General features: G+C 34.9%; 1 protein-coding gene across 3 annotated transcripts in view; it reads right to left on the bottom strand.

Moving 5' to 3' along the window:
• Positions 1–25305, bottom strand: part of ZNF804A (zinc finger protein 804A) — a 307929-nt gene that overhangs the window by 61455 nt on the left and 221169 nt on the right. The window contains exon 2 of one of the 3 annotated variants that reach the window (XM_021075928.1): positions 4902–5045. In XM_021075928.1, the coding sequence (XP_020931587.1) occupies positions 4902–5045 (144 nt within the window). Of the gene's footprint in view, positions 1–1429; positions 3661–4901; positions 5046–25305 lie in introns of those variants that run through there. The other 2 variants (XM_021075929.1, XM_021075930.1) reach the window with 2 other exon arrangements.

The following is a 25305-nucleotide window of genomic DNA, read 5'->3' as shown; positions in this document are numbered from 1 at the left end:
ATGAGGTTGTGGGTTCAATCCCTGGCCTTGCTCAATGGGTTAAGGATCCGGTGTTGCCGTGAGCTGTGGTGTAGTTCGCAGACTCGGCTTGGATCTGGCATTGCTGCGGCTGTGGTGTAGGCCGGCAGGTACAGGTCCGATTAGACCCCTAGCCTGGGAACCTCCATATGCTGTGGAAGAGGCCCTAGAAAAGGCAAAAAGACAAATATATATATATATTTTTTTTTCTAGATATTGTAAATTTTTTGTTTTAATTTATATTTTAAATGCTTTAATTCACCTGACATTGATAATGCTTGTTTGTTTGTCGTATGAAAAAGAAATCAGTATCTTTTAAAAATAATAAAATAACCAATCATCACATACTATTTTATGGAAAGTATATCTTTTTACCACTGAAGTGCTTTCTGTCTGTTATTTAACAAATTTCCAAATGTAAGTGTATTTTTGTGTCACAGTTCTAGATTCTGTTCCATTCAGCAATCTGTCCATATCTGTTTCAATTGAGGTGTACATTATAGTCTTGGTATCCAGTAGGACAAATCTTCCCACTTTTTGTTGTTTTTTGAGGATTGTATTCAATCTTATATATAAATTGTGGAATTAGTTTGTGAAGTTCAATATTTTAAAAATATTGAGATTTTGATCTTTGATTATGAGCTCTGATTTTGTTAATCATATTCAGTAGAAGATCTAAACCAAGCTTGCTTTTTTCGCAGAGTAATTTGTATATGTGGCAATCAAGAACTAGGAGAAATATTTCTTTTAATCCAGAAGTCTTAGTCAGACTAATCAACAGTTGCTGTCCAGGGTTCATTTCTAGACTAGAAAGCTCACAGTGGGATTTAGTCTTCTTCAGTTTCACATTTTTAGGTTATCTATCATTACTGTGTACCCAGGTTTTACCCAGTTTTATCACTCTTTAGCACCCCCCACCCACCGTGGCGGTAGGATAGCTCTTTGGAGAGAGAATCCTTTCTAGAAAATCAGCAATTCAATACATAATTTATATTGTAGAAGATCTATTTGTTTTACAGCATAAGAGTCTTTTGGAGCCTCTTCTGTGCTACCCTAGTGTAAATGAAACCCCTTAAGTAGTTCCAAAAGTGTTATTTGCTATTAATAATTTTCTCACATAAAACATGACTCAAAATACAAATCCAAAACACATTGCTATTAAAAAGCTTTATATATAGGAACAATTTGAAGGCTGTACATAATAATAAATGCTATTTAAGCTGTTGCTATATTTTAATCAGTAACATTACTGTTTTGAAGGAAACATACCATGAATGTGGAAGAGCTCAAAATACTCATCCATTTCATAAAAGTCACCTCATCCTTGTAAATAATATTCTCTCTACAAATATTTTCACCTAGGTATAAAGCTATAAATAAATAACTTTACTCTTTTGAAACTTTTACCTACCTTGAAGCTGCAGTTTATTACAAAATCTCAAACAGAATTTGACTATAGCCTTCTTATAATTATTTATGACGGGAAGCATTGATTAGGTGTGTAAACTGTGTCAAGTGCTGCACTGAATGCTGTGAAGAATGAAGACATAAAGGAAAAAATTCCTCCCATTAAAGGTTTACAATCCAAAGGCCTTCAAGTTTGAAGATAAAAAGAAAATATTTCAAAAATGAACTCTAAATCGTTAACTATTGTGATTGTGTCCATACACTGTGCCTCTTCCTCTTTTAAAGTTAGCAAGTCTTAGTGATGAGAGTACAAAAGCAAGTCTGCAGTTACCCAAGGAGCATATGGATGAAAGAAACAGACTTTTCTTCTAAGCTTAGAATTCAAATGCAACACACTCTGCTATAACGCAGATCTGCAAAAGAGGAACACGGGAGAGGCAGAACAGCTCTCGGGTCAAGATTATTTGCCTAGGTTTCAGACTCTATTGGTCTGTTTAAAGCAAACATAAATCCTTTGGGGAAGCCTAAAAAAAGGAAATTTCAAAGGCAAACTGTCATTGTCTCAAACATTCTGGGAGAAAAAAAAAATTAGTAAGTAGTAATAATAAAAAACTAATTAAATATTAGGTTTTTACTATTGTTTTTACACTTGTAAAGTGTGTTCATGTGCATTCTCCCATTTATTTTCCCAAAGAATAAACAGTTGAGTTAATTGAGCCTTTGCTCCTTCTAAGGCAGGTAAGTGGCCAGGCCAGGGTTATCACCAGCAACCCCCTCCTTTTTGCATGCATCGGATGGCCCTTGGAATCATTTCTTCAGAGGGAGAGAATGAATCAGATGTGCGGTCTCTTTGCATTTTTCTAATTCCACTCAAGAAGTGTCCTCATCACATATAGATTGTCCTACCTGAAATATGTTATATGGCTTTGAATATAAATATTTCTTTTTTGTTTTCTTTTCTCGGCTGCACCTACAGCATATGGAAGTTCCCAGGCTAGGGGTTGAATCGGAGCTGCAGCTTCAGCCTATGCCACAGCTAGAGCAACACCAGATCTGAGCCACATCTGCAACCTATGCAACAGCTTGCTGCAATGCCAGATCTTTAACCCACTGAGCGAGGCCAAGGATCAAACCCATATACTATGGGTACTAATTGGTCCACTCCCTCTGAGCCACAATAAGAACTCCTGTTTTGTTTGTTTGTTTGTTTGTTTAATCTCAACTTAATTCTCAGGAGAAAGAAATCTGAATCCTGCCCCCCACCCCCATTTTGTTCCTCTCTACTTAATTCAAAGTGGCCAAGGCCTGGGAATCCTGTGGTAGAAACAGAGATCTTTGTCATGGGGTGAGGTTTCTGTCCAGAAAGGGGAGTGTATTCTCTAGGATGACACTCTCAAACATGTGCCACTATCCTATGGGGAGAATATACAGTGATCACATAGATTTTAAGTATTTTTAGCCATGGTAACACAGTCTCATATTAAATGAATCAGTTAAGACTCTTTCATCTACCAGAATTCATGGCCATCTAGACAGTTTATTTGTCTTCAGACTCTGATGCCTTTGAATAGTATCAAGTGACTGGACTCTCAAAAGAAAAAATCAGATTTATCCTGAATTTCCTTAGCTTATCTGTGTCCAATACATAGAATTTTAACATCATTAAGCATATGAAATTGAAAAGGTCCTCATGATAACACAAGAGGATTTGATCTTCTAGGTAAGCTATGGCTGAATAAAGCATTCTTTGGCAAAGGATATTAATATGCAGCTGGTAAGATACTTTAAAAATACACATATAAACACACACATACATTTTCAAGTACCTACTTTACACCATGAAACGTACATATGTTTGTTTTTAATTGCTAACAGCAAATGTTTATGCATGGTTGAAGCCAAAAAGTATTTATAAGAACAATTAAATACTTTGCTGATAAAATAACTTTCCATTCTTGTAAGAAATACAGGAAGATATAAAGAAAAATCAGAGGAAAATTTTCTTAGATTTACCACATTGGAAAGAGCACTGCAGAATCATTTTATAAAATAAATGCAAGTTACTATAGAATGAAATCAATACTATTTCCTGATGGATTTTAACATTCAAATCAAGCAATGACATACTTATATGTATGCATTTTTGTAAAAAAAGGAATATTTCCATCAAGACCTTTTCCTGGGAGTTCCTGTCATGGTTCAGCGGAAGTAATTCTAACCTGCATTCTATGAGGACACAGGTTCAATCCCTGGCCTCGCTCAGTGGGTTAAGGAGCTGGCGTTGCCGTGAGCTGCGGTACTGTAGGTCACAGACATGGCTCAGATCTGGTGTTGCTGTGGCTTGGCGGAGGCCAGAGGCTATAGCTCTGATTCGACCCCTAGCCTGGGAACTTCCAGGTTTGCAGGTGCAGTCCTGAAAAGACAAAAAAATCCGAACTTTTCCTTAACTGGTGTGGCAGTGGACCCACTAATCATTAAATTTAGTCTGCGTTAATTAGTGATGTATGTAAATGTATGTAATGTTCTCCCTGCAAAAGCCTCCCCAAGAAAATTTTGTTGCTATGACGGAATGGAAGAATTGATAACAAACTAAAATACATGCCATGGGTCCCATAAGAACTTATTAAGGTGATCATTTCTTCTATTCTTTCATAGAAGAATTATGCTAAATGATTCCAATGTTAATGGAAAGTTAGGGCAAACTCAAGGATTAAAAACATACCTTTTATTAATACCAAAATGACACTTGGATGATATTTGTGAGTTATGGCTAAAAAGGAAAGTATTTATAAGCTGATGATAACTAAACATATTGTATCACACATATCAAATGAGCTAAACAATATATGCAGTTGTATTGATATAGGTAAAGCATATGAGAAAATGGAATCTGTATGATTAATTTCACTTCTGATATCACTATTTTTCAACTCATCTTTACATAGTGTCGAAAAAGAGCAATCTTGGATTTGCAATCAATAGGGAAATGAAATAGTATTAAAACAAACTAAATCATATCCATAGTATGTATTTATTTAACCACTAATCCTAGATTGTTTTTATCATATCAAAACTTTTTTTCATATATTTGTGATAGTTTAAATGGAAAATTCCTTCTGTAAAAAGTGAATATATTCATTTATACTTGGTAAATATCTTCAGTTGATTAACATATTTTAAAAATGAACAAATTTGAAAACATTTAGAGGTTCACCACCTGAAGAATATAATTTTCAAATGACTGTCAATAACTAAAAGTCAAATGAATGGTTATATTGGTTATTTATTTCAGACTTTACTTTTGGTGGTTTGCAAAAAAAATAAAATTCTTTCATTATAAATCATCAAATTATCACCCCAGAATAACATCCTTAAAAAAATGCATAGCAACGAATATTATACTTCTACAGTCTATACAATTCAAATTATTACAAAATTTTGGAAATACTGGGGTTATTTGGATACCTCCTCCTTACCTGCTTGTGAGCATGGTCATATGAATTAATGTGATTGTCAAACTCCTGATGCTTATAGTACTGCTTGTCACAGAGTTCACAGTAAAAATTGGCCTTCAGATCTTCCAGAGCTTTTGCTATGGTGTTCTCCTTCTCAGCATAATCCTAGAAAATAAAATTGCAAAGAAAGAAGAAATTAGTTTTCCTCTGAGTTTACCTTTTTCTCACCAGTTGTCAACTTTACTATAGTAATTAGAATTAGAAACAATACAATAGACAAAGAGAAAAATAAACCAAACACCAGCAAACCAAATTAGGAGATATTATGAGTTAAAAAAATTAAAGATTAACAGAATAAGTCCAAATAAATGATGGACAGAACAGTGGAAATACACAAAAGAAAAACAAATCACAGAAAGAAATAGAAGCCCTTGTTTGAACAAGTTCCTATGGTATGTTAGCAGAGAAAAAAAAATGAAACTCATACAGCTATTGATTCAACAGCTGATTTCTGGCAATGGCTTAGCTAACAAAAAACTTCTATATTTTGAACATCTATACTGTGTCAACTATGAAGGGGCCCATATTGGTGTGCAAATATTCATGTGTGGTATTTTTGTTTGCTTATTTGCTTCCCTAAATATCTGTATGGCCACTTATTCATCCCAAGTAGATTTCATTTGACTAATGTTTTCATCTTGATCCATATCAATTTAGGCTGAAAATATTCCCTAGTCTTTGGAAAATGAAATTTTTTTCTGTACATTATTTATGTAAACTGAAAAAAAATCCAACTGCGTAAGCGGGTTGCTTTCATCATGCTCATAGTAAATAAAGATGACTATACAATCAAACTTCTCAAAACATGAAAAATGCAGTGAGTTATCATTAGCTTTCATTTACTGAGCATAATATAGCAAACTATTTAAGGCTCTTAAGTTTTCTTAAATTTAAATTTACTTGGTATTTCCTGCTTCCTTAAATGTTAATGTTGTCAGACATGAATGAACATTACATTGTGAAACACTGTCCAAGTCTTTCACTGAAGTGCTGATACAAAGACGACCCAAACTTCAGTCCCCACAGTTGACTATTTTATGTTATTATGTTTCTAATTTACAGACTGTCTCGTGTGACTTCTTTAAATTTCAAAATAACTACATATTCAGTCCTTTTATGTGCTACTGTAAGACAGGCACTGGGATATGGAGGTAGAATGACATATTCTCCTCTATGTCAGTGGCAATCATCCCCTCACTAAATAAACAGACTAGAAAGAACACATAGTTTGAATGTTTAAATTGTTTCTACAAAATTTGAAAGTGGTTCACCACCTGTAATTTAATGAATGTTAATACTTTCCTTACCTTATTGTGCTATATATTTATGTATATATCATATTGTAATGTCTGCCATCATTTGTACATATCACTTGTAGTACATCTTGTAGTAAGGCATGATACATTTGCCATGATCTGTAAATACATACTTCTCTTTTTCACTTTAAAGACAGTGATCCCTTGCTATTTTATTAGTTTTATCAAGTGCATAGCAAGAGGTGATAGGCTGCAAAATCATGCAAACTGTTCATATACGAGTTGTCAATTTGAATAATTAATTTACCACTTCTCAGCAGATTTTGAAATACTTCCTATTATTCTTTTTGATCACATCCAGTAAGTTAAAAAAAATTTAAAGAAACAAAAATGAGCCATACAGATATAAACTGCTTACTGGATTTTTACAAAATACTCAAAATAACATTTTATGGATTATCCAATTTAAATGAAACAAAAATTAAGTACTATGATTTCATGGCTATAGTGTGCAAAGTAGAGATAAAATTCCAATCAATATGAGTTGTATTATAATGGCAACAGCCTTTGCTTCAAAGCTGAATTAACTTTCAAAACAGTATTTCTGAACAGCAATTTCTTTGCAAACTAGTTGATTCTCCCCATTAATTATAACTACAGTTAAGCAACTACATCTTCCTAAATTTTTGATTATTTCTTATATAGCGTATAGTTTTTTTGGGGTGTTTTTTCTCTTTTGTCTTCCTAAGATTGATATTCCTCCAGAGAAGGAATAATTGTTTTCTACTTTTTCTTTCCACAAAAGTGGGAAAATTTTGAGTAAAGCAAACTGAGATTCTTAGGTAAATTGCATTCTTCAAAGATATTATCCTTAGCTTATTTGAAAAAGAAAAAAAAAATTAGGAGTTCCCATCATGGCACAGCAGAAATGAATCCAACTAGGAACCGTGGGGTTGAGGGTTCGACCCCTGGCCTCACTCAGTGGGTTAAGGATCTGGCATTGCTATGAGCTGTGGTGTAGGTCACAGATGCAGCTCGGATCCCACGTTGCTATGGCTGTGGCGTAGGCCAGTGGCTACAGCTCCGATTGGACCCCTAGCCTGGAAACCTCCATATGCTACAAGTGCAGCCCTCAAAAAGACAAAAAGACAAAAAAAAAAAAAATCTAAAATTAATAGCTAACATTTATTCTGTGCTTGTTTAGGGCCAGTCACTGATTAAGAGTCTGTATGTATTAACTCATGATTCCATCATGATTAAAAACGATAGAGATGTGTATTCTAGACATTTCCTCATTTTACAAGTGAGAGTACTAAAGCACAGGCAAGTTAAATAGCTAGCTCAAGGATATATAAATGTGCAGCTGATATTAGAACCCAAATAATCTGATCCATAGAATTTTATTTCCTTTAAACTTTAAAGCAGAAAACAAAGAAAGTAGAGAGAAAATTATAACAACCCCCACGTACCCATCACTCAGCGTCAATTATCAGCTCAGGGCCAAACTTGTTTCATCTTACATCCTCTCCTACCTCATATCCTTTCCCCTACCTCAGATAATTTTAAGGACATTCCTAAGTTCATACAGTATTACCTGTAAAACTTTTGGTATGTATCTCTAAAATAGAACTTTTAAAAACATCATCACCAGGAGTTCCCGTTGTGGCTCAGCGGCAAGAAACCTGACTAGTATCCATGAGAATGCAGGCTCAATCTCTGGCCTTACTCAATGGGCATTCTTGTCTTGTTCCTGATCTTAGCGGAAAATCTTTCAGCTTTTCACCATTTAGAATGATGTTAGCCATGGGTTTGTCATATGTGGCCTTTATTATATTGAGGGAGATTTTCTCTGTGCCAACTTTTTTGGACAGTTTTTATCATAAATGGGTGTTGAGTTTTGTAAAAAGCTTTTTCTGCATCTGTTTAGATGATCATGTATTTTTATTCTTCAGTTTGTTAATGTGATGTATCACACTGATTTGTGGATATTGAAGAAATTTTGTATCTCTGGGACAAATCTCACTTGATCATGGGGCATAATCCTTGTAATGTACTGTTGGATTCAGTTTGCTGGTATTTTGTTGAAGATGCCCACATGAGCTGTGGTGTAAATTGCAGATACGGCTCAGATCCTGTGTTGCTGTGGCTGTGGCATAGGCTGGTGGCTACACCCCTAGCCTGGATACTTCCATATGCCACAGGTATGGCCCTAAAAAGACAAAAATAAATAAAAAATTAAATAAAATAAAAACATCATCATGAAATTGATACCAGACCTAAAAAAAAAAAAACAAAAACAATATAGAGAACACAATCATTCCTTGATATCATCAAATATCCAGCCAGTGTGTTCAAATAACTCCAACTGTCTAATATTTCAAAACAGTTTATTCAAAACAGGACTCAAATAAGGCCCATAATTACCATCATCTGCTGTGACTCTCAGTAGTATCCTTTATGCTATAAGTCCTCCCTCACTTTGTTTTATTCCTCATTGCATTTTAGTTTTCAGAATTTTTTATTATATCTCACATTTTGAAAAATGTTCAAAACTACAGAAACATTATAAAAATACACCAATAAAATTTTACATGGCCTTCATGTCAACAAAATCATTGTTAATATTTTGGCATGTGTTTGTTCTCTTGTTCTACATCTTCATCTAAGATGTTAAAAGAAACATGGCATAGTTGAAGTTAAGGCTGCAAATAACTGCACAGTAAGAAACATTTTTAGGCTAGAACTTTCAACTTGATATGAACTGAGGAAAGGAGTCAGGGCTCTGCTCCAGAAAATGTTAGTAGAAAAGAATGGCTGGGTATTGAATCATAAGGGAAAAGAGTCATGTGTATTGTCATTGATTAGAAATTTTTAAACGATGTATATAAACTGGTGGATCCTGGAAGATGAGGAATGGGTAGCTTCTATGTGTGTGAAGGGGTTTAGAAAACAAGAATCCCAGTGCCAAGGAAAAAATTTTAAATATATAAACATATATATAGACAAAATATATATATAGACAAAATCAGCCTTCACTAGACTGACATGCCCAGTGATATGGGCCCTCTTCTCCACCATGGACGGTATTGAAAGCGGCATTGCCTGGTATAACACGTAGTATACACATATTCAACACAGCCATCCACCAGCAGAAGGCAAGACATACATTTGAAAGAGAAGAAAACAGCTGCTCATATATTCTTAACCCCTAATTTCCCCCTCTATCTGGCAAACCCATTCTGTTCAATTTATACACACACTCATAAATGCCCCACTGTGTGTGATAGCAGAAAGTGAAGAGGGATGAGCTTTTTGCAACTAGTCAAGTCATCAAAACCCATCACATTTTACGTATACCTAAGAACAGTAAAGGTTGAATCCTTATTTTCAGGAAAGCAGCGTATAATTCCAAAGTTATACATTCAAGAATTTACATTATATAAAACAATAGCAGTTGTTCCCAGGCCAGGAACTGAACTCTTGCCATGGCAGTAACCCAAGCCACAGCAGTAAAAACACCAGCTCCGCTTGGCCACCAGGGAACTCAGGAATCTTTTAATATGCAATCCTAGCAACTGTGCAGAACAGCAGATTGAAACATAAGTTAATGGTTCATCCACAGTTGCACGGGCATTTCATCTACCCTTTATTCAAAATGAACAGTACCAAAGTAGGACTTTGAAGGAAGAAAATTTTATTTTCCAAAGTGATGCATTTCATGTTGGCTTCAGCATAACATATGTCATCAAAGGATATTCAATCTCTCTTAAAAATCAACCATGACTTGGTGCTGGTGCTTTTGAATAACCTTTATCGAGGAATGTGAGCTCCAGGAGGGCAGGGATTCATACCTGCTTTGTTTACTGTAATTTATCTATCTCCAGAGCTTTTAACAGAGCCCAGCACTGGCAAACACTCAACAAGTAATAATAAACAAAGAACATTAGGACTGCCCTTTTTGTTTTTTGTGTGTATAAAAAGAAAATATAACAGATACCAGTAGCACTAGATATACACTATTATTAAAGTAGATGTGCTCCTGTTGGGCTTGTGGTATCCAGTCATTTGGGGACATCTTTAGAGCTAATACCAAATTTGTTATATATAATATCCTTGCTAAATAGTAGTTATAACCACATATTACTTCCAATATTTCTGCTAGAAATACTCTATTTAAAGTAGTTAAAATTGCAAAGATATAAATAGATTGGGCACTGCTGGTATATAATTATTTTCAATGCTATTTAAAAGAACCTGTGATTAACACTTAAAATCATTTTGGAAAAATCTCTCTTCTCTCTCTCTCTGTCTCTCCTATTGCTCCATCAAGAATAAAAGCATCCTTGTGATTTATATGCAGGATAAATATTATTATAGGTTCTTTAAAGAGAGAAAGCAAAAAAAAAAAACTTTGTTAAAATTTGACTGTAAATAAAAGATTAATCAAGGAAGAGATAATGAAACTATTCTCTTCTAAAAGGATATACCGATAGAAGACATTTCTTCTCTAAATCCATAGTCTACATTTCCAAAAAAAATACTGCACATCTTCTGGGCTGTATCTCTTTTTCCCATTATTACCTAAGGAACTGAATCTGAGACAGTCTCCAGCAGTTTGGTGTGGGACCACCTGGCTGCAGATGGCCCCGGGCTGTGCTGAAGTGTCTTTCCTTTCCTATTCAGGGTTTTCCCTCACTCATGATAGGGAAGTTTGAGGATTCCTACCCAGAACTAACAAATGTACAACTCTGGGGTGCTGAGGAGAGAATGCAATAATATATCCACATTTGATCATTGTGGAGGGTAAGGACTCAAGGATAAATTATTCCCCCTTTATCTACCAGGGAGACATTTTGGAACATCCACCTTTATTTCTTTCCTTTCTTCTTTCTTTCTTTGGCCCACTAAATGAGGCAAGGGATTGAACCTGAATCCTCATGGATTCTGGTCAGGTTCATTTCTGCTGAGTCACAATGGGAACTCCTGAAACACATTCCTAAGATTCCAGAGAGGGTCTCAATGAGAAGGAGCACAAGTTACTTGTAATAGTGGCAAACATTAAATATATACATAAGTATGGATCTACCTTTGCATATACTTATGGATATATCCATACATAAGTATATTGGCCTTTCTTACTTGTTCTACTTTCCTGGAACTTCATTTCTGTTTCCTGGGATCATTTCCCAAATAAACTAGTTGCATAGAACCCTTTGTACTGAGCTTGACTTTTAAGATGAATTGGGATAAAATTATCAGTTTTTATTTGATATTTTCTACGAATGCCTTTCTGACAGGATACATTTTCTAAAGTAACTTAAAATGACATTATTTTCCAGTTCGTCATTCTCAAGTAGCCCTTCATTATTAGAGTAAATAGCTTTTCAATGACCTATAAGTCTTACTCTACCTGTTACTTGTGCCACATCTCTGTCATCATCTTCCATTATTCTCTTTCGCCTCACTTTAGCCACCTTTATTTCCTTATTTTTTCTTAAGCCTTCTTTACTGTACACCTGCTCTGACACTTGCACTTGTTATTTACCTTCCTGGAATGCTCTTATTACTAGATGTTTGCATGAAACATACTTTCGCTTCTATCAGGTCTCTGCTAAAAATGCTCTTGCCTCAATGATGATTTCCTTTTCCATCCTCCTATAAGAGAAACACTTTATTCTATATTCTTTCCCTCTTTTATCTTTTCTTTTAATGTAAAGAATAGAAAGTTTATTCAGGAAGAAAATAGCTATAGAACATCTTTGGGCACTGGAGTCTTAAAACTACATTAACAATGAGGGAGAGTCAGGGTAAAAATTAAGCATGTGGAAAAACTGATGTTAGTCTTTATCTGGTTTAAACCCTTTCCTTATTAGGCAAAAGGGCAACCATTTCTGTGTGATAAAACACTGTGCTATTGTTTTAAAATCTATGTCATTCTGTTAAAGCTAGGTTCTATTATCTCCAAGGCTGAAGAATGGATAACAAGATAATTCTGACAATACAGGGACAACTAAGGGTTGAGTTAGAAAGTCACAATTTTATCAAAAGTCACAGATGCTTTGAAGAGAGTTATAGTTTAGAATGTGTATTTAAATGTAAGGCTTTTTTAAGGATTCCACAGAAATGCAAACCCATCTATACCATCATCAAAGGTGAAGGCAGAGACAAAATATTCAAGAGTGTGTGTATTGAACATGAAATCTCTGGTGAGCTAATTCAAGAACAACCCAACAGCAAGGACAATGTATACCTTAATGCTCATGTTTACAATAATGATGGCAAGTAAAATAGTTTCTCAAAATTGATAACTTTTTTCAGAATGAGAACTAAGGTGAGATGATACATTCATTAGACTTTTTATCTACTTCTATGTTGTGATTATTTAGCTGATAACAACCACTGGATGAACAGCATGGTTTCTAACCTTAGAATCTCTTCACATAAAAGAAGTATTGATCTCCAAGCCTCAGTCAAGTACAGTCTTGTCTGTCTCACTTGACTATACTAATCATCATCAAGACAATGCCTCTTTGAGGGCATGTGTTTCTTCCTTCATCCATGGATCCTACAGAGATCCCTAAACTATGGCTGGTTCTTTGTAGACCCTCTGGTAATATAAGTCAATATTTAGTACAACTTGAAACAATACCAGAAGACTAAGATCGACTCCTCTCTTCACATTTGGAAAGATCTGAGGGACCACATGTTTTAATAGTTGGCTGAAATTTAACATCACTCTGTACTCTCCCTGTGAAAAGCAAGGATGTGGGAGATTTTATTTTTAAGTCATAAAAAATACAAAAGCTGTGCTGAAGCTAAATGCTAGCTTATATATATATTATATGTATATATATAATCATACACATATATATATATAATTCCCAAATGAGACTTCTATATAAATAGATTCAGTAGGGTCCCAGGATATAATATGAGTGTTAATAATACAGAGTACTTGGTTCATCTTAGAAATCTCCTGAATTTACAGGCAACAGCTGTTTTCCCGGAGCGACAGAAGAAAGACATGTAATGATCTGATGCATATGTGTTACTGTCTCATGTAACAGTAATCTTGAGTAAGACAGAGCTGTTTCTCTAATGAATTGTCTTAATGATTTTCCTAGCTTTAATTCTCCCAGAAATAGACGCTGAGATAAAGAACTGAGATTAAGTGGTTTATTTGAGAGCTTAAGAAACATATGTAGGAGTTGATAAAGATTTTTGATTTCAGGTCTGACATGTACAGAGCTTGAAAGGCATCACTCTTGTCCTTACAACAAGAACAATCTGGAAAATGAAAATCAATTATTTTTCTTGAAACTGTCATAGAACAGAGGTCACAAGGAAAAACACCCGTTTCCAAATCTGGAGAGGTAGGCACATTCAAAGATAGAGCTACTAACATCTGCTTACTTGGATCAGAAGCTGCTGAGCCATGAACTATAAGGAATGCTTAAATGTTAACTTTGATGGATTTCTATGAGTTGATTACATAGTGAGTGAGACAGAAACTTGGTGTGAAACAGAAACTCTTGGTGGCTGCAACATTAGAAGGACCCCAAAACAGCTTTCCTTTCATGAACACTACCAGGCTTTCATGATGACAATTTGAGAAAGAGTCCCTTGTGTCCCTGGAAGGTGAATGGGAAGAACACCTCTTGTGAAATAAGCCAAGACCTTCTCTTTAACTGAAAACCACTCCCAAAAGATAAAATATTTCCACAGCTCGGTTGGAAGAGCTTATTCTATCCAGGGAAAGAATGTATTCTTCCTAAAGTCATTCTGTCTCAACGAAAGTCATGGCTTCAAAAAATATTCTGGGCATTCTATAGCCAAAAAATGGACTGGGTGCCTTGGGTGAGAGGAAAAAAAAGAAGACAAGATATACCAGAGGGGAATCACATATGATGGTCATAGCTCTGTGGCACAGACACATTAAAGGATTAACGTCTAGTTAAAAGGTTATAGAATTCTCCCTCTCTCTCACACATTACCAACCCAGGTACAGGTATTCTCTATAATAGTGAATTAAAGCTTAAAGGATGGCAGGATGGCAGAGTACTCTCTCTTTTTAAGGAAGAGAAGAATACACAGAAGAATAAGAATTAAAGGGATACAATTGAGGGCACTAGAGAAACTTTATGCCTCTTGTGCTCATAATTTCAGAGAACTTAAGACACAGCCCAATGTTTAGACAGATTAATATAAATATTCAGAATAAAATTATATTTATCATAGTTACTATTATCGGATATGTGTCTGGCTTTCAACAAAAAAATTACAAATCATTCTAAAAAGTAAGAAAAAAAAACAGTCTGAAGGGAAAAGAACAAGCATTAGAACAAGATTCAGGAATTCCTGTTGTGGTGCAGTGGAAACAAATCCGACTAGGAACCATGAGGTTGAGGGTTCAATCCCTGGCCTTGCTCAGTGGGTTAAGGATCTGGTGTTGGTGTGAGCTGTGGTGTAGGTTGCAGATGAGGCTCAGATCTGGCATTGCTGTGGCTCTGGCATTGGCCAGCAGCACCAGCTCTGATTAGACCCCTAGCCTGGGAACCTCCATATGCTGTGGGTGCAGCCCTAAAAAGACAAAAAAAGAGAAAGACCAGAACAAGACTCAGATCTCAGATGCTATCTAGATGTCTGAATTGTTAGGGATTTCAAAATAATTATGATTAATGTGTAAAGTCTCTACTAGAAAAGGGCACAACATGCAAGAATAGATGGGTCATGTAAATAGAAAGATGGAAATTCTGAGAAGGAATTGAAATGAATTGCTAGAAATTAGAAAGCACTCTAAATGATGCCATCACCACTCTGATACCAAAACTAGACAAAGATATCACAAAAAAGAAAATTACAGGAAAATATCATAGATTAACATATATGCAAAATTCTTCAACAAAATACTAGCAAACTGAATCCAACAGTACAGTTTGGATTACTCACCATGATCAAGTGAGATTTATCATCACAGTATTATTCACCATGATCAAGTGAGATTTGTCATAGGGATACAAAATTTCTTCAATATTCATAAATCAATCAGTGTGGTACACCACAATAACAAACTGAAGAATAAAAACATACAATCATCTAGACAGATGTAGAAAAAGCTTTTTACAAAACCCAACACCCATTTATGATAAAAACTGTGCAAAAAAGTTGGCACAGAGAAAATCTCCCTCAACATAATAAAGGCCACATATGACAAACCCATAGCTAATGTCATTCTAAATGGTGAAAAGCTGAAAGATTTTCTGCTAAGATCAGGAATGAGACAAGAATGCCCATTATTATGACTTTTATTCAACATAGTTTTGGAAGTCCTAGCCATGGCACTAAGAGAAGGAAAAGGAATAAAATTAATCCAAACTGGAAAAGAATAAGTACAACTGTGACTGTTTGCATATGACATGATACTATATATAGAAAATCCTGAGGATGCTACCAGAAAATTACTAGAGCACATCAATGAACTTGCTAAGGTTTCAGGATACAAAATTAATACATAGAAATCTTTTGCACTCCTACATACACAAAAGTTCCGAAAGAGAAATTAAGGAAATAATCCCATTTACAATTGTATCACAAAGAATAAAATACCTAGGAATAAACTTACCTAAAGAGGCAAAAGACCTGTACTCTGAAAACTATAAGATTCTAATAAAAGAAATCAAAGATGACACAAAAAATTGAAAAAGATATATGGTGTTCTTGGATTGGAAGAATCAATATTTTCAAAATGATTATACTACCCAAAGCAATGTACAGATTCAATGCAATCCCTATCATATTACTGATGGCATTTTTAACATAACTAGAACAATTTTTTTTTTAATTTGTATGGAAATAGAAAGCAATCCTGAGAAAGAAAACAGAGCTGGAGGAATCAGGCTCCCTGACTTCAGACTATACTACAAATCTACAGTCATCAAAACAGCATGGCACTGACACAAAAACAGACATATAGATTCATGGAACAGTATTGAAAGCCCATAAATAAACCCACATACCTAGAGTCACATAATCTACAACAAAGGAGGCAAGAATTACAAAAAACTGCATGTTTTTTTACAGGAGAAAAAAACTGTCTCTCCAATAAGTGCTGCTGGGAAAACTGGACAGCTACATGTAAAACAATGAAATTAGAAAATTCTATAACACTATACACAAAAATAAACTCAAATGGATTAAAAACCTAAATGTAAGTAAAGGAAACCATAAAACAACCATAAACTTTTGCAGCAACATGGAGGGACCTAGAGATTATCACTTTAAACAAAGTAAAACATAAGAAAACAAATATCATATGATCTCACTTGTATGTAGATTCTTCAAAAATGATGCAAATGAACTTATTTACAAAAACAGAAACAGACTTGCGTACTTCAAAAACAAACTTATGGTTACCAAAGGGGAAACAGAAGGGAGGGATAAATTAGGAGTTTGGGATTAACATATACACATTACTCAATATAAAACAGATAATCAACAAGGACCTACTGCATAATGCAGGGTACTTTACTTAATAGTCTATAATAATCTACATGGGAAAAAGAATCTGAAAAAAACAGATGTATGCATATGTATAACTGGACCACTTTGCTGTACACTTGGAATTAACGAAACATTGTAAACCAACTATACTCCAACATAAAATAAAAATTAAATAAAAACAAACAAACAAACAAATCAAAACAAAAAGACTTAAATGGGGCTGCAAAAGAATCTGGAGACAGATTCATAAATATAAATTATGCATAGAAACTGTCAGGACTTTGTTCTTTTATGCACTTATTAAATGGATTACTTTAATGATTTATGCATATTAATAGTTTACATGTATTTTGGAAATTAAAAAAAGGAGCCAACAATAAAAAAACACTGTAAATGAAAGGAATACTTTCAGTGGACTCATCAACAGACACAGTATAGCTGAGGAAAAAATTAGTGAACCTAAAGAAATACTAATATACTCATACTAAATTGAAATGCAAAGAGGAAAGAGGAAAGAAGAAACCAGATCAGAACATCCAAGAACTTACAGGATAATATCAGAAGAGAGCAAGAGTGGAGTGAAAGAAACATTTGAAGGAATAATGGCCGAAATTTTTGCTAATTAATAGCAGATGCCAAATTACAGATCTAGGAAGTAAAGAGAATACTAAGTGGATGTAAATAGCAATACAAAACAAACACCTAGACATATATTTATATACCAGAAAGACAAAGAGAAAATCTTCAGGTTTAGGCTATTTTAGATAAACAAAAACTAATAAAATTCATCATCGAAAAATCTGCCCTGCAAAAAAATATTAAATGAATAGTTCCCATTATGACTCAGTGAGTTAACGAACCAATGTTGTCTCTGTGAGGATGCAGGTTTGACCCCTGGCCTCACTCACACTCAGTGGGTTAAAGACCCAGCGTTGCCAAGAGCTGTGGCGTTAAGTCACAGATACGGCTCAAACCCGACATTGCCCAGGCTGTGGCACAGGCCAGCAGCTGCAGTTCCAATGCGACCCTTCATCTGGGAACTTCTGTATGCCACAGGTACAGCAGTAAAAAGAAAAATAAAAAGAAATACAAATGGAAGTTCTTCAAGACGAAAAGTATATAAGAAAAGTGTTGGAGAAGGAATAAATTGAGGGAAAGAGGCTGTTATCTTAACTTATCTGAAAGGTAACTTTGTTTAAAACAATAATACCAAAAATGAACTGGGTCAATATAGCATATGAGTAAGTAAAATGAATCACAACAATATCAGAAAAGACTGGGGAATGGGAACACTCTCCTAAAAGGCACCTACATTACATGTGAAGCGGTATAGTGTTATATGAAGGTGGACTTAGATTAATAAATATGTATGTTGTAAACTCCAGATCAACCATTTAAAAATATTAAAATGAAGTATAATTGATACACTGAAAGAGGAGATAAAATTGAACCATATATGTTGTTCAATTAAAATTTGAGAAGGCAGAAAAAGACCAGGAGAAAAAGAGAAACAAAGAACAAATTTAACAAATAAAAAACTATTATAAACATGGTAGCTATTAATCAATTGATATCACTAGCATTTAAAGTGATATCAATAATCACTTTATATGTGAATGGGCTAATTATATGAATTAAAAGACAAAAATTGTTCACAGTGGATAAAGAAATGGACAACTTTGTATCATCTACAAGAAAGCCACTTAAACAGAAAAACTCAGGATAAAAGTAAAGGGATGGAAGCCAGTAAAGATTGTGTTATGAAGGAAGTTGCTACAGAAGCAAATGAAGCTTGTTTATGTTGGTAACTATGGACCCTAATGGAGAACACAAATCTCAGAGTTTTGTATTTGTGGGTCAGGGAAATATGCTATTCATCCAACAAATTCCTTTAAGCATTGGTCCATGGAAGTTTCCAAAGAGCATTTACACCTAGCTATATAGATAAAACACTATACATATATTATAAATGCATGTATATGCATACATGCACACATATATGTTGCTACTTGATATTACACTATATGTAGTGTCTCACCATTATACATTCTATGAAGATAGGATCTTGATATTTTTTGTTCACTGCCATATCACCAATGCCTAAAACAAATTTCCTATATCTTAGAGAAGAGTTATTTAATAGTTTCTGTTAATTTCATTCAATTATAATGTTTTCCTATGTCAGTTTATTCTGTTTCTCTTGTCAGCTACTTTAAACATAGAATAGTCTTTGATCATATCACCCTAAATGGGTCCGATCTTGTCTAAATAGAGAATAATACAATAGAGCCAGAAGTTCAGAACTACTGTTTTATTACAGAATAATACAATTGGAATGAAATAATAAACATTTTAAAATTCAAAGTACACTGAAGCTTGCAATACTCATTCTATAAAGATAGCCAATCTCCCTCTAGTAACTTGGACTGGAATGGTCCATGAATAAATTCAAAGAGGCTACCAGAAGCCAAGATGATTTTAGGAATTCTTTGAATTAGATGAGAAATTTGCATATTTTCTAAAACTGCATTTTGTGAATGGAAGATCTAAAGGGGTTTTGCATAGCTGTTAAAAGATACATCACTTCAAAAGATGGTCACATAGAAAAGGGGCGATAAGAAGAGCACCAAAATATGTGTATTACATACAGATACATATATACCGTAGATTTCAAAAAAAGGAAAAGATGGATTCTTAATTAATTTTGAACCAGTTCTACTACTTCTTAAGTCACACAGTTCTCCCCCCCCACACACACTTTTTTCATTTCCTGGCTATAAAATGAAACAGTCTTGCTGAGAACAAAATAAGGTAAAATAATAGTCCTCGAAACTAACCTTAAGCATTTTTAAAAAATATTTTAAACATGCATTTTTAAAAAATATTTTCTCAAAGAGCAAGCATGACTTTGTAGGTGTCACATCAGAGGAGTTCCCCAGATGCCCTGCAAAGATCATAATGCAGCCACAGCTTCCATAATAAGAGGAACAACATACGGAGACCTGCTGTCCCTCCCATTAGTGCCAGCGGGCTCTGCCTCTGTGGTTAAACCTGCTTTGTCTTGAACTCCAAATGGGAGTGATATGCTGCACATTTGGTACATTGTTAGCACAGCAGGGAAAGCCCATTTGAAAATAATCATATGTTTCAGGTATCCAAAAGAAAAGAGACATTTTGCAAAGAGAAACATTTTAACTTGAAAAACTTACAACTAAAATTTGTGTGGAGAAGAGACAATGAAGAAGGGAAGGACATTAACATGTATCCATTGCTTCCAACCAGCACTATACTCAAATCATCTCAGGCCTGACAATATTAATCCTCAGGCAAATATCAGCCCCATTTTACATATGATGAAAACAAGATTAGAAGGGTATGGCAAATCTTATACCATATAAGGTGAGTCTGACTTTGCTGTTGGCTCTTGCTGAGCCACCCACAAACTTTTTTTCATGTCTGACATTGTTTTATACTAGGAGGAATCAATAGTAGCCTAAAATAATTAAAACAGAAAAAAAGATATATGTGAAACACACATTTTATTTTTTTTTGGGGGGGGGTTGTCTTTTTAGGGCCGCACCCATGGCATATGGAGGTTCCCATGCCGGGGGTCTAATTGGAGCTACAGCTGCCAGCCTACACCACAGCCACAGCAATGCTGGATCCAAGCCGAGTCAGCAACCTTCACCACAGCTCATGGCAATGTGGGATCCTCAACCCACTAAGTGAGGCCATGGATCGAACCCGAAACCTCAGGGTTCCTAGTCGGATTCGTTTCCACTGCACCACAACAGGAACTCCCAAACACACATTTTAAAAGAGATTAAAAGAAGAAAGTAATTTTGTTAAAATATACATTTAATTAAAATGTAAACATATGATAATGCAAAACATTTAATACTACTTGAATTATTCATCGAATATATATACTTAAAAGTATGAGAATGCTAGTTTGAATAATACAATGAGAAAGATATGATTCTTCAATGATTGATGGTCTGGACAATATAAAAAAATGGGAAAGGAAGTAATCATGTAACCTACACAAGACCTTTAGCCATGTGAATTCATAATATAACTGCATAAAGCTTACCCTTCAGTTTTCTAATATGGAGGAAACTATAAAAATAAGGTTTTCGATATATTCAATTTCTAGAAAATATCACGGTTGTGTTTTAATAACAAATACCAAACTGCCTAGTCAATATTGAAATTTTTCTACCATTGATTTTGCTTCTGTTTTTTATTTTCAAAATCTCAGGCTGCTGTTTAAGACTCTAATTTGATAAAGGTTTCTATAGGGTTCATGTTCATGCTGGGGCAAACTATTTGAAGAAGGCAAACAGAGAAAGAACATCAAATGTTATAAATGGTATAAATTATATTTAATGAGAATATGAACTTATATGTTCTAGGATATTCTATCCCTTTGATATGACTTTCTGGAAGAACAATTCATTTGTAAAATAGGGAAACTTTCTGGAGCTATCTGTAGAATAAACAATTACAATACTAATAGTAGTGAATATTTCTACTACTTGCTAATAGAAACAGATATCTATAGAATAAATAATTACAATACTAATAGTAGTGAATATTTTGACTAATTGCTGCTCTATAGCACTTGCTACATGCCAGGCTCAATTCAGGGTACTTTATACATATTACATTGGTTAATTCTCACAACTTAATGTGCTTGGTCCTTTTATTACTGCCAACTCACAGATTAGGGTACTGGGACACATAAAATTTAAGAACCTGCCCAAGGTCATACAGTTAGGGGGTGGCAAAATCTGGAGATGAACATAGGATTCTGGTTGCAGTGCTGTGCTATCATGATGGAAGCTGACAACAATGAGTTATAATAATAGAAAACAATACAACTCGTGATTGCCTAAATGACTGTACTCTGGGGCTAAAAATGAAATCAAAAGAACAATAATAAAAATATATTTTTCTGCTTTAAACTCTTACCTGCTATTTTAGCAGCCCTGACTTCCAGCAAATACCCCTCATAGAAACCCTCCTGTGTGCTCATGCACACTCTTGTTCTCTGCTACCAAGTCCTGCCTCCAGAAATGTCTGCTGCCTGTGCTCTGCTCACTGAGCCGTGTGACCAGCTTTTTCCTGCTGTTCCTCCCCGGGCAGGCTCCCGAGGGTCCTGGTGATCATACTAAGGGTAATAACTCCTGTCATGACCAAAAAGCCATTGCGGAGGCCTCTGCTACCATGGATTAGAGCAGAGTCAGATGTGCCAGGCGCCCCATAAATGTAGAAATGATTTTATAGCTTGTATATTTGTGAGCTTTCATATACAGCCTTTTTTTAAATGCATGGATGATTCGAATACAATTAAATATTTGCAAGTAAATGCTAAGAGTATAGACTATATATTCTTCAGATCATTTTTGTTTTTCTAATTTATAACATTTTAGAACATTAAATTGTTCTGTAAAAAAACTGCTGTCTCTCTCTCTTAGAAAGAAATCACTACTAGGATTATATCTTGTATTGTATCAGTGTGTTCTACAAGTGATTTTAACATTGTCTTATTAATACCAAGACATAACAGACTGAAAAACTGTAAAAGTCTGAAAGAATATATAATTGTATTCAATGTGAGCTGAATACTATATCTAAAAGAAAATAAACTATCCTATCTGATGTAAAGGTAACAATAAAATAAGTCAAATGAAGGCTAGAAAACATGTTATAATTTGGGCACTAAATTAGGTTATGTTTTATCTCAGAAGCTACATTATTCAGGACACAGAAGTGATCACCCAGTTGCCTGACCTACTCTTTACCAAGTGGTATGGCTCTGGGTTTACAAAGAAGGATAATCAGGGTTCCTGAAATAGAGAAATATAAGATCTTGTGAAATAGCCACATAAATAGCTGGTGTCAACCTAGCAACATTAAGCATTATAGTAAAGATTTCACAGGATCTTTAGGGTCAAGGGAGGCTTCTGAAGAAGGTGACAACTGAACTGAGCTTTAAAGAAGCAGTAGCAATTATCCAAGAAAAGAAATGTCTGAACAGGTTCCCAGCAAGAAGAGATACCATGTCCATAGTTACAGAGGCTTGAAAAAACTTGATGAGGTCAGGGAACAAAAGCAGGGTGATATTTTAGGGTTTAAAGCACTAAGCAGAGTTTGTATAGGGAAAGCATGGGGAGAGAAGAAAATGCATGATCACAAAGTATATGGTACACTAAAGAGCTGGCAATTGTTTGCGTTATTGATTATAATTAAGAAGAGTGATTATGAATAGGGAACCTGCTAAAACACATTTACAATTGCTCCAGCAAGAAATGTTGAGAGCCTGTGTCACAAAACCTATAGGAAAACCAAAACCAAAACCAAAACTTCTAAGTTCAACTCTTAAGTTCAGAGGTCACACTGATTTTAGTAACATAATTCTATATCATATGTTAAACTTAAGTAATTTGTAAAGATTGAGTTTATCAAATCTTACTTAGAGGATTTGGTTCTAAAAGTTCAATGGAACAAATATCTGTAATCTCTAATCACTGATTTTAATCATATAGCCCCACTACAGTTCAACTCTGCCTATTACTATTCTCTCTTAAGCACTGATGCTACAACCTGCTTGCCAGTGTCTGTAGCTGGACATGTACACAAGCAACTCCTCAGCTTTATGAATATGGATAGATTTTAGGCCTGTGCAGCTGCACCTGTTTAGGAAGCTTTTTGTTTTCAGAAAAAGGCATCCCATGAAGAACAGATACCATCAGAGGCACTCATTATACGTCATTGGCCCTTGGTCTCTTTCCCCAGGAGATATCTCATTGTTATTCAACAATTTCATTTTAAAAAATAACTATAGGAGTTCCTGTCATGGTGCACTGGAAACAGATCAGAGGAACCATGTGGTTGCGGGTTTGATCCCTGGCCTCACTCAGTGAGTTAAAGATCCAGCGTTGCCATGAGCTGTGGTTTGGGTCACAGACATGGCTCAGATCTGGTATTGCTGTGGTTCTGGTGTAGGCCGGCATCTACAGCTCCAATTAGACCCCTAGCCTGGGAACTTCCATATACCAGGGGTGCAGCCCTAAAAAAGACAAAAAACAATATAAATGAATAAATAAATAAATAAATAAAAACTACAGTGTGCTAAGCACCACAGTAGGCATTTCTGAATTAATTCTTACAAAAATCCTCCAAGACAAGTATTCTTAATCCTAATTTATAGATTAGGGAAAGGACGCCCAGAAAGATTAAACAATTCTTCCAAATTTCACAGGAATGAGGTGGTAGCATTAAGCTTCAAATCCACACCTGTCCATCTCAGCATTGAAGCCCTGACCATTAACTTCAATCCATGAAATTATGAAATTCAACTTAACAACCCCAAAACTGAGTACCAGTTATGTGCAGGAAACAAAAGAAGGTATGGAATGCAAACATGAAAACCAAATTGTGGGTTGTAAGAGATAACCCAGGGAGATGGCTCTAACACTATGCCATAACTACTATCAGGCCACAAGTGAGAGTAAAATAATTCATTGAGCTTAACAAAGCAGAGAAAATCAGGGAAAGATGAAATGGAGAAGTGATTAAGTGGAACTTTAAAGAATTAACAGATTCCAACCCAGGAGGAGAGAAATAGTAGAAATGAAGACATGGAGTTGGAAGTTCCTGGAGTGTGCTGGGAATTCAGAGTTGCCAGAGAGTTGGTGAAGAAGCAGTCATGATACAAAATTGGGGACAGACCCTGGTCTGAGACTGTGAAGGCTTATAAGTCATGACTGATTGTACAGAGGATCTTTATTCTAAAAACAATCTTTATTCTATAAACAATGGGGAGCCTCAGAAGTTTTAAAGTGGAAAAAGAAACTGATTAGACTCATCTGGGAACATACCATATAATTCTCTCAACACTTCTCTCGTCAAGGTACTTTTTAAAATTAAAATGTATCCTTAAGATAATTCAATATATATGTAAAAATCATTTTTTCCAGTGGCTTCAGGTTTAATTCAATGTTATTATCAATGGACAAAAAATATGTCTTGATAATTATAGTTCAAAGGGAGGGGAAGTAGCAGAGAGGAGCTAACTGCTTCTTCCTCTTTGGGTTCTGTTCCATTCAATTTTTTTTTTTGCTGGCAGTGTGAATGGATGGCGCATATGTTTAAATTTTAGTTTCCTTTTATATCAATGCATCATTAAAAACTGTATCATGTGTCTTCCTCACAAGAGCCTGATTTCATAGTTTTATGCTCTTAAATCTGGGGAAGTACTGATAGCAATTTTTTGACAAGTAAAAGTGATATTACCATTATATGATACAATCTCTTTTAAAGAGGAAGACATCAAATCATTTAAAGGTTTTTCAAAGTCATTAGGTATCTAGTTACACAATTCCAAAGAGTTCTCAGTTATTCACTCACAAAACAAATATCTACCAGATGCCTATACTATCAGGTATTTTCCTTCTCAATAGTATATCTAATGCTATATATTCTAACAACCACATGTAATACATTTTCCTTTTAATGTGAGGCAGAGAGAACCACTAAACTGCCTCTTGTCGACTTGTGACAAAAATAAAAATGAACATAATGCTTTTGTCAAATAATATGAT

The sequence above is a fragment of the Sus scrofa genome, chromosome 15 (genome assembly GCF_000003025.6).
Source record: "Sus scrofa isolate TJ Tabasco breed Duroc chromosome 15, Sscrofa11.1, whole genome shotgun sequence".
Classification (NCBI taxonomy): Eukaryota; Metazoa; Chordata; class Mammalia; order Artiodactyla; family Suidae; genus Sus; species Sus scrofa.
This window is presented reverse-complemented; position numbering and strand designations above follow the sequence as displayed.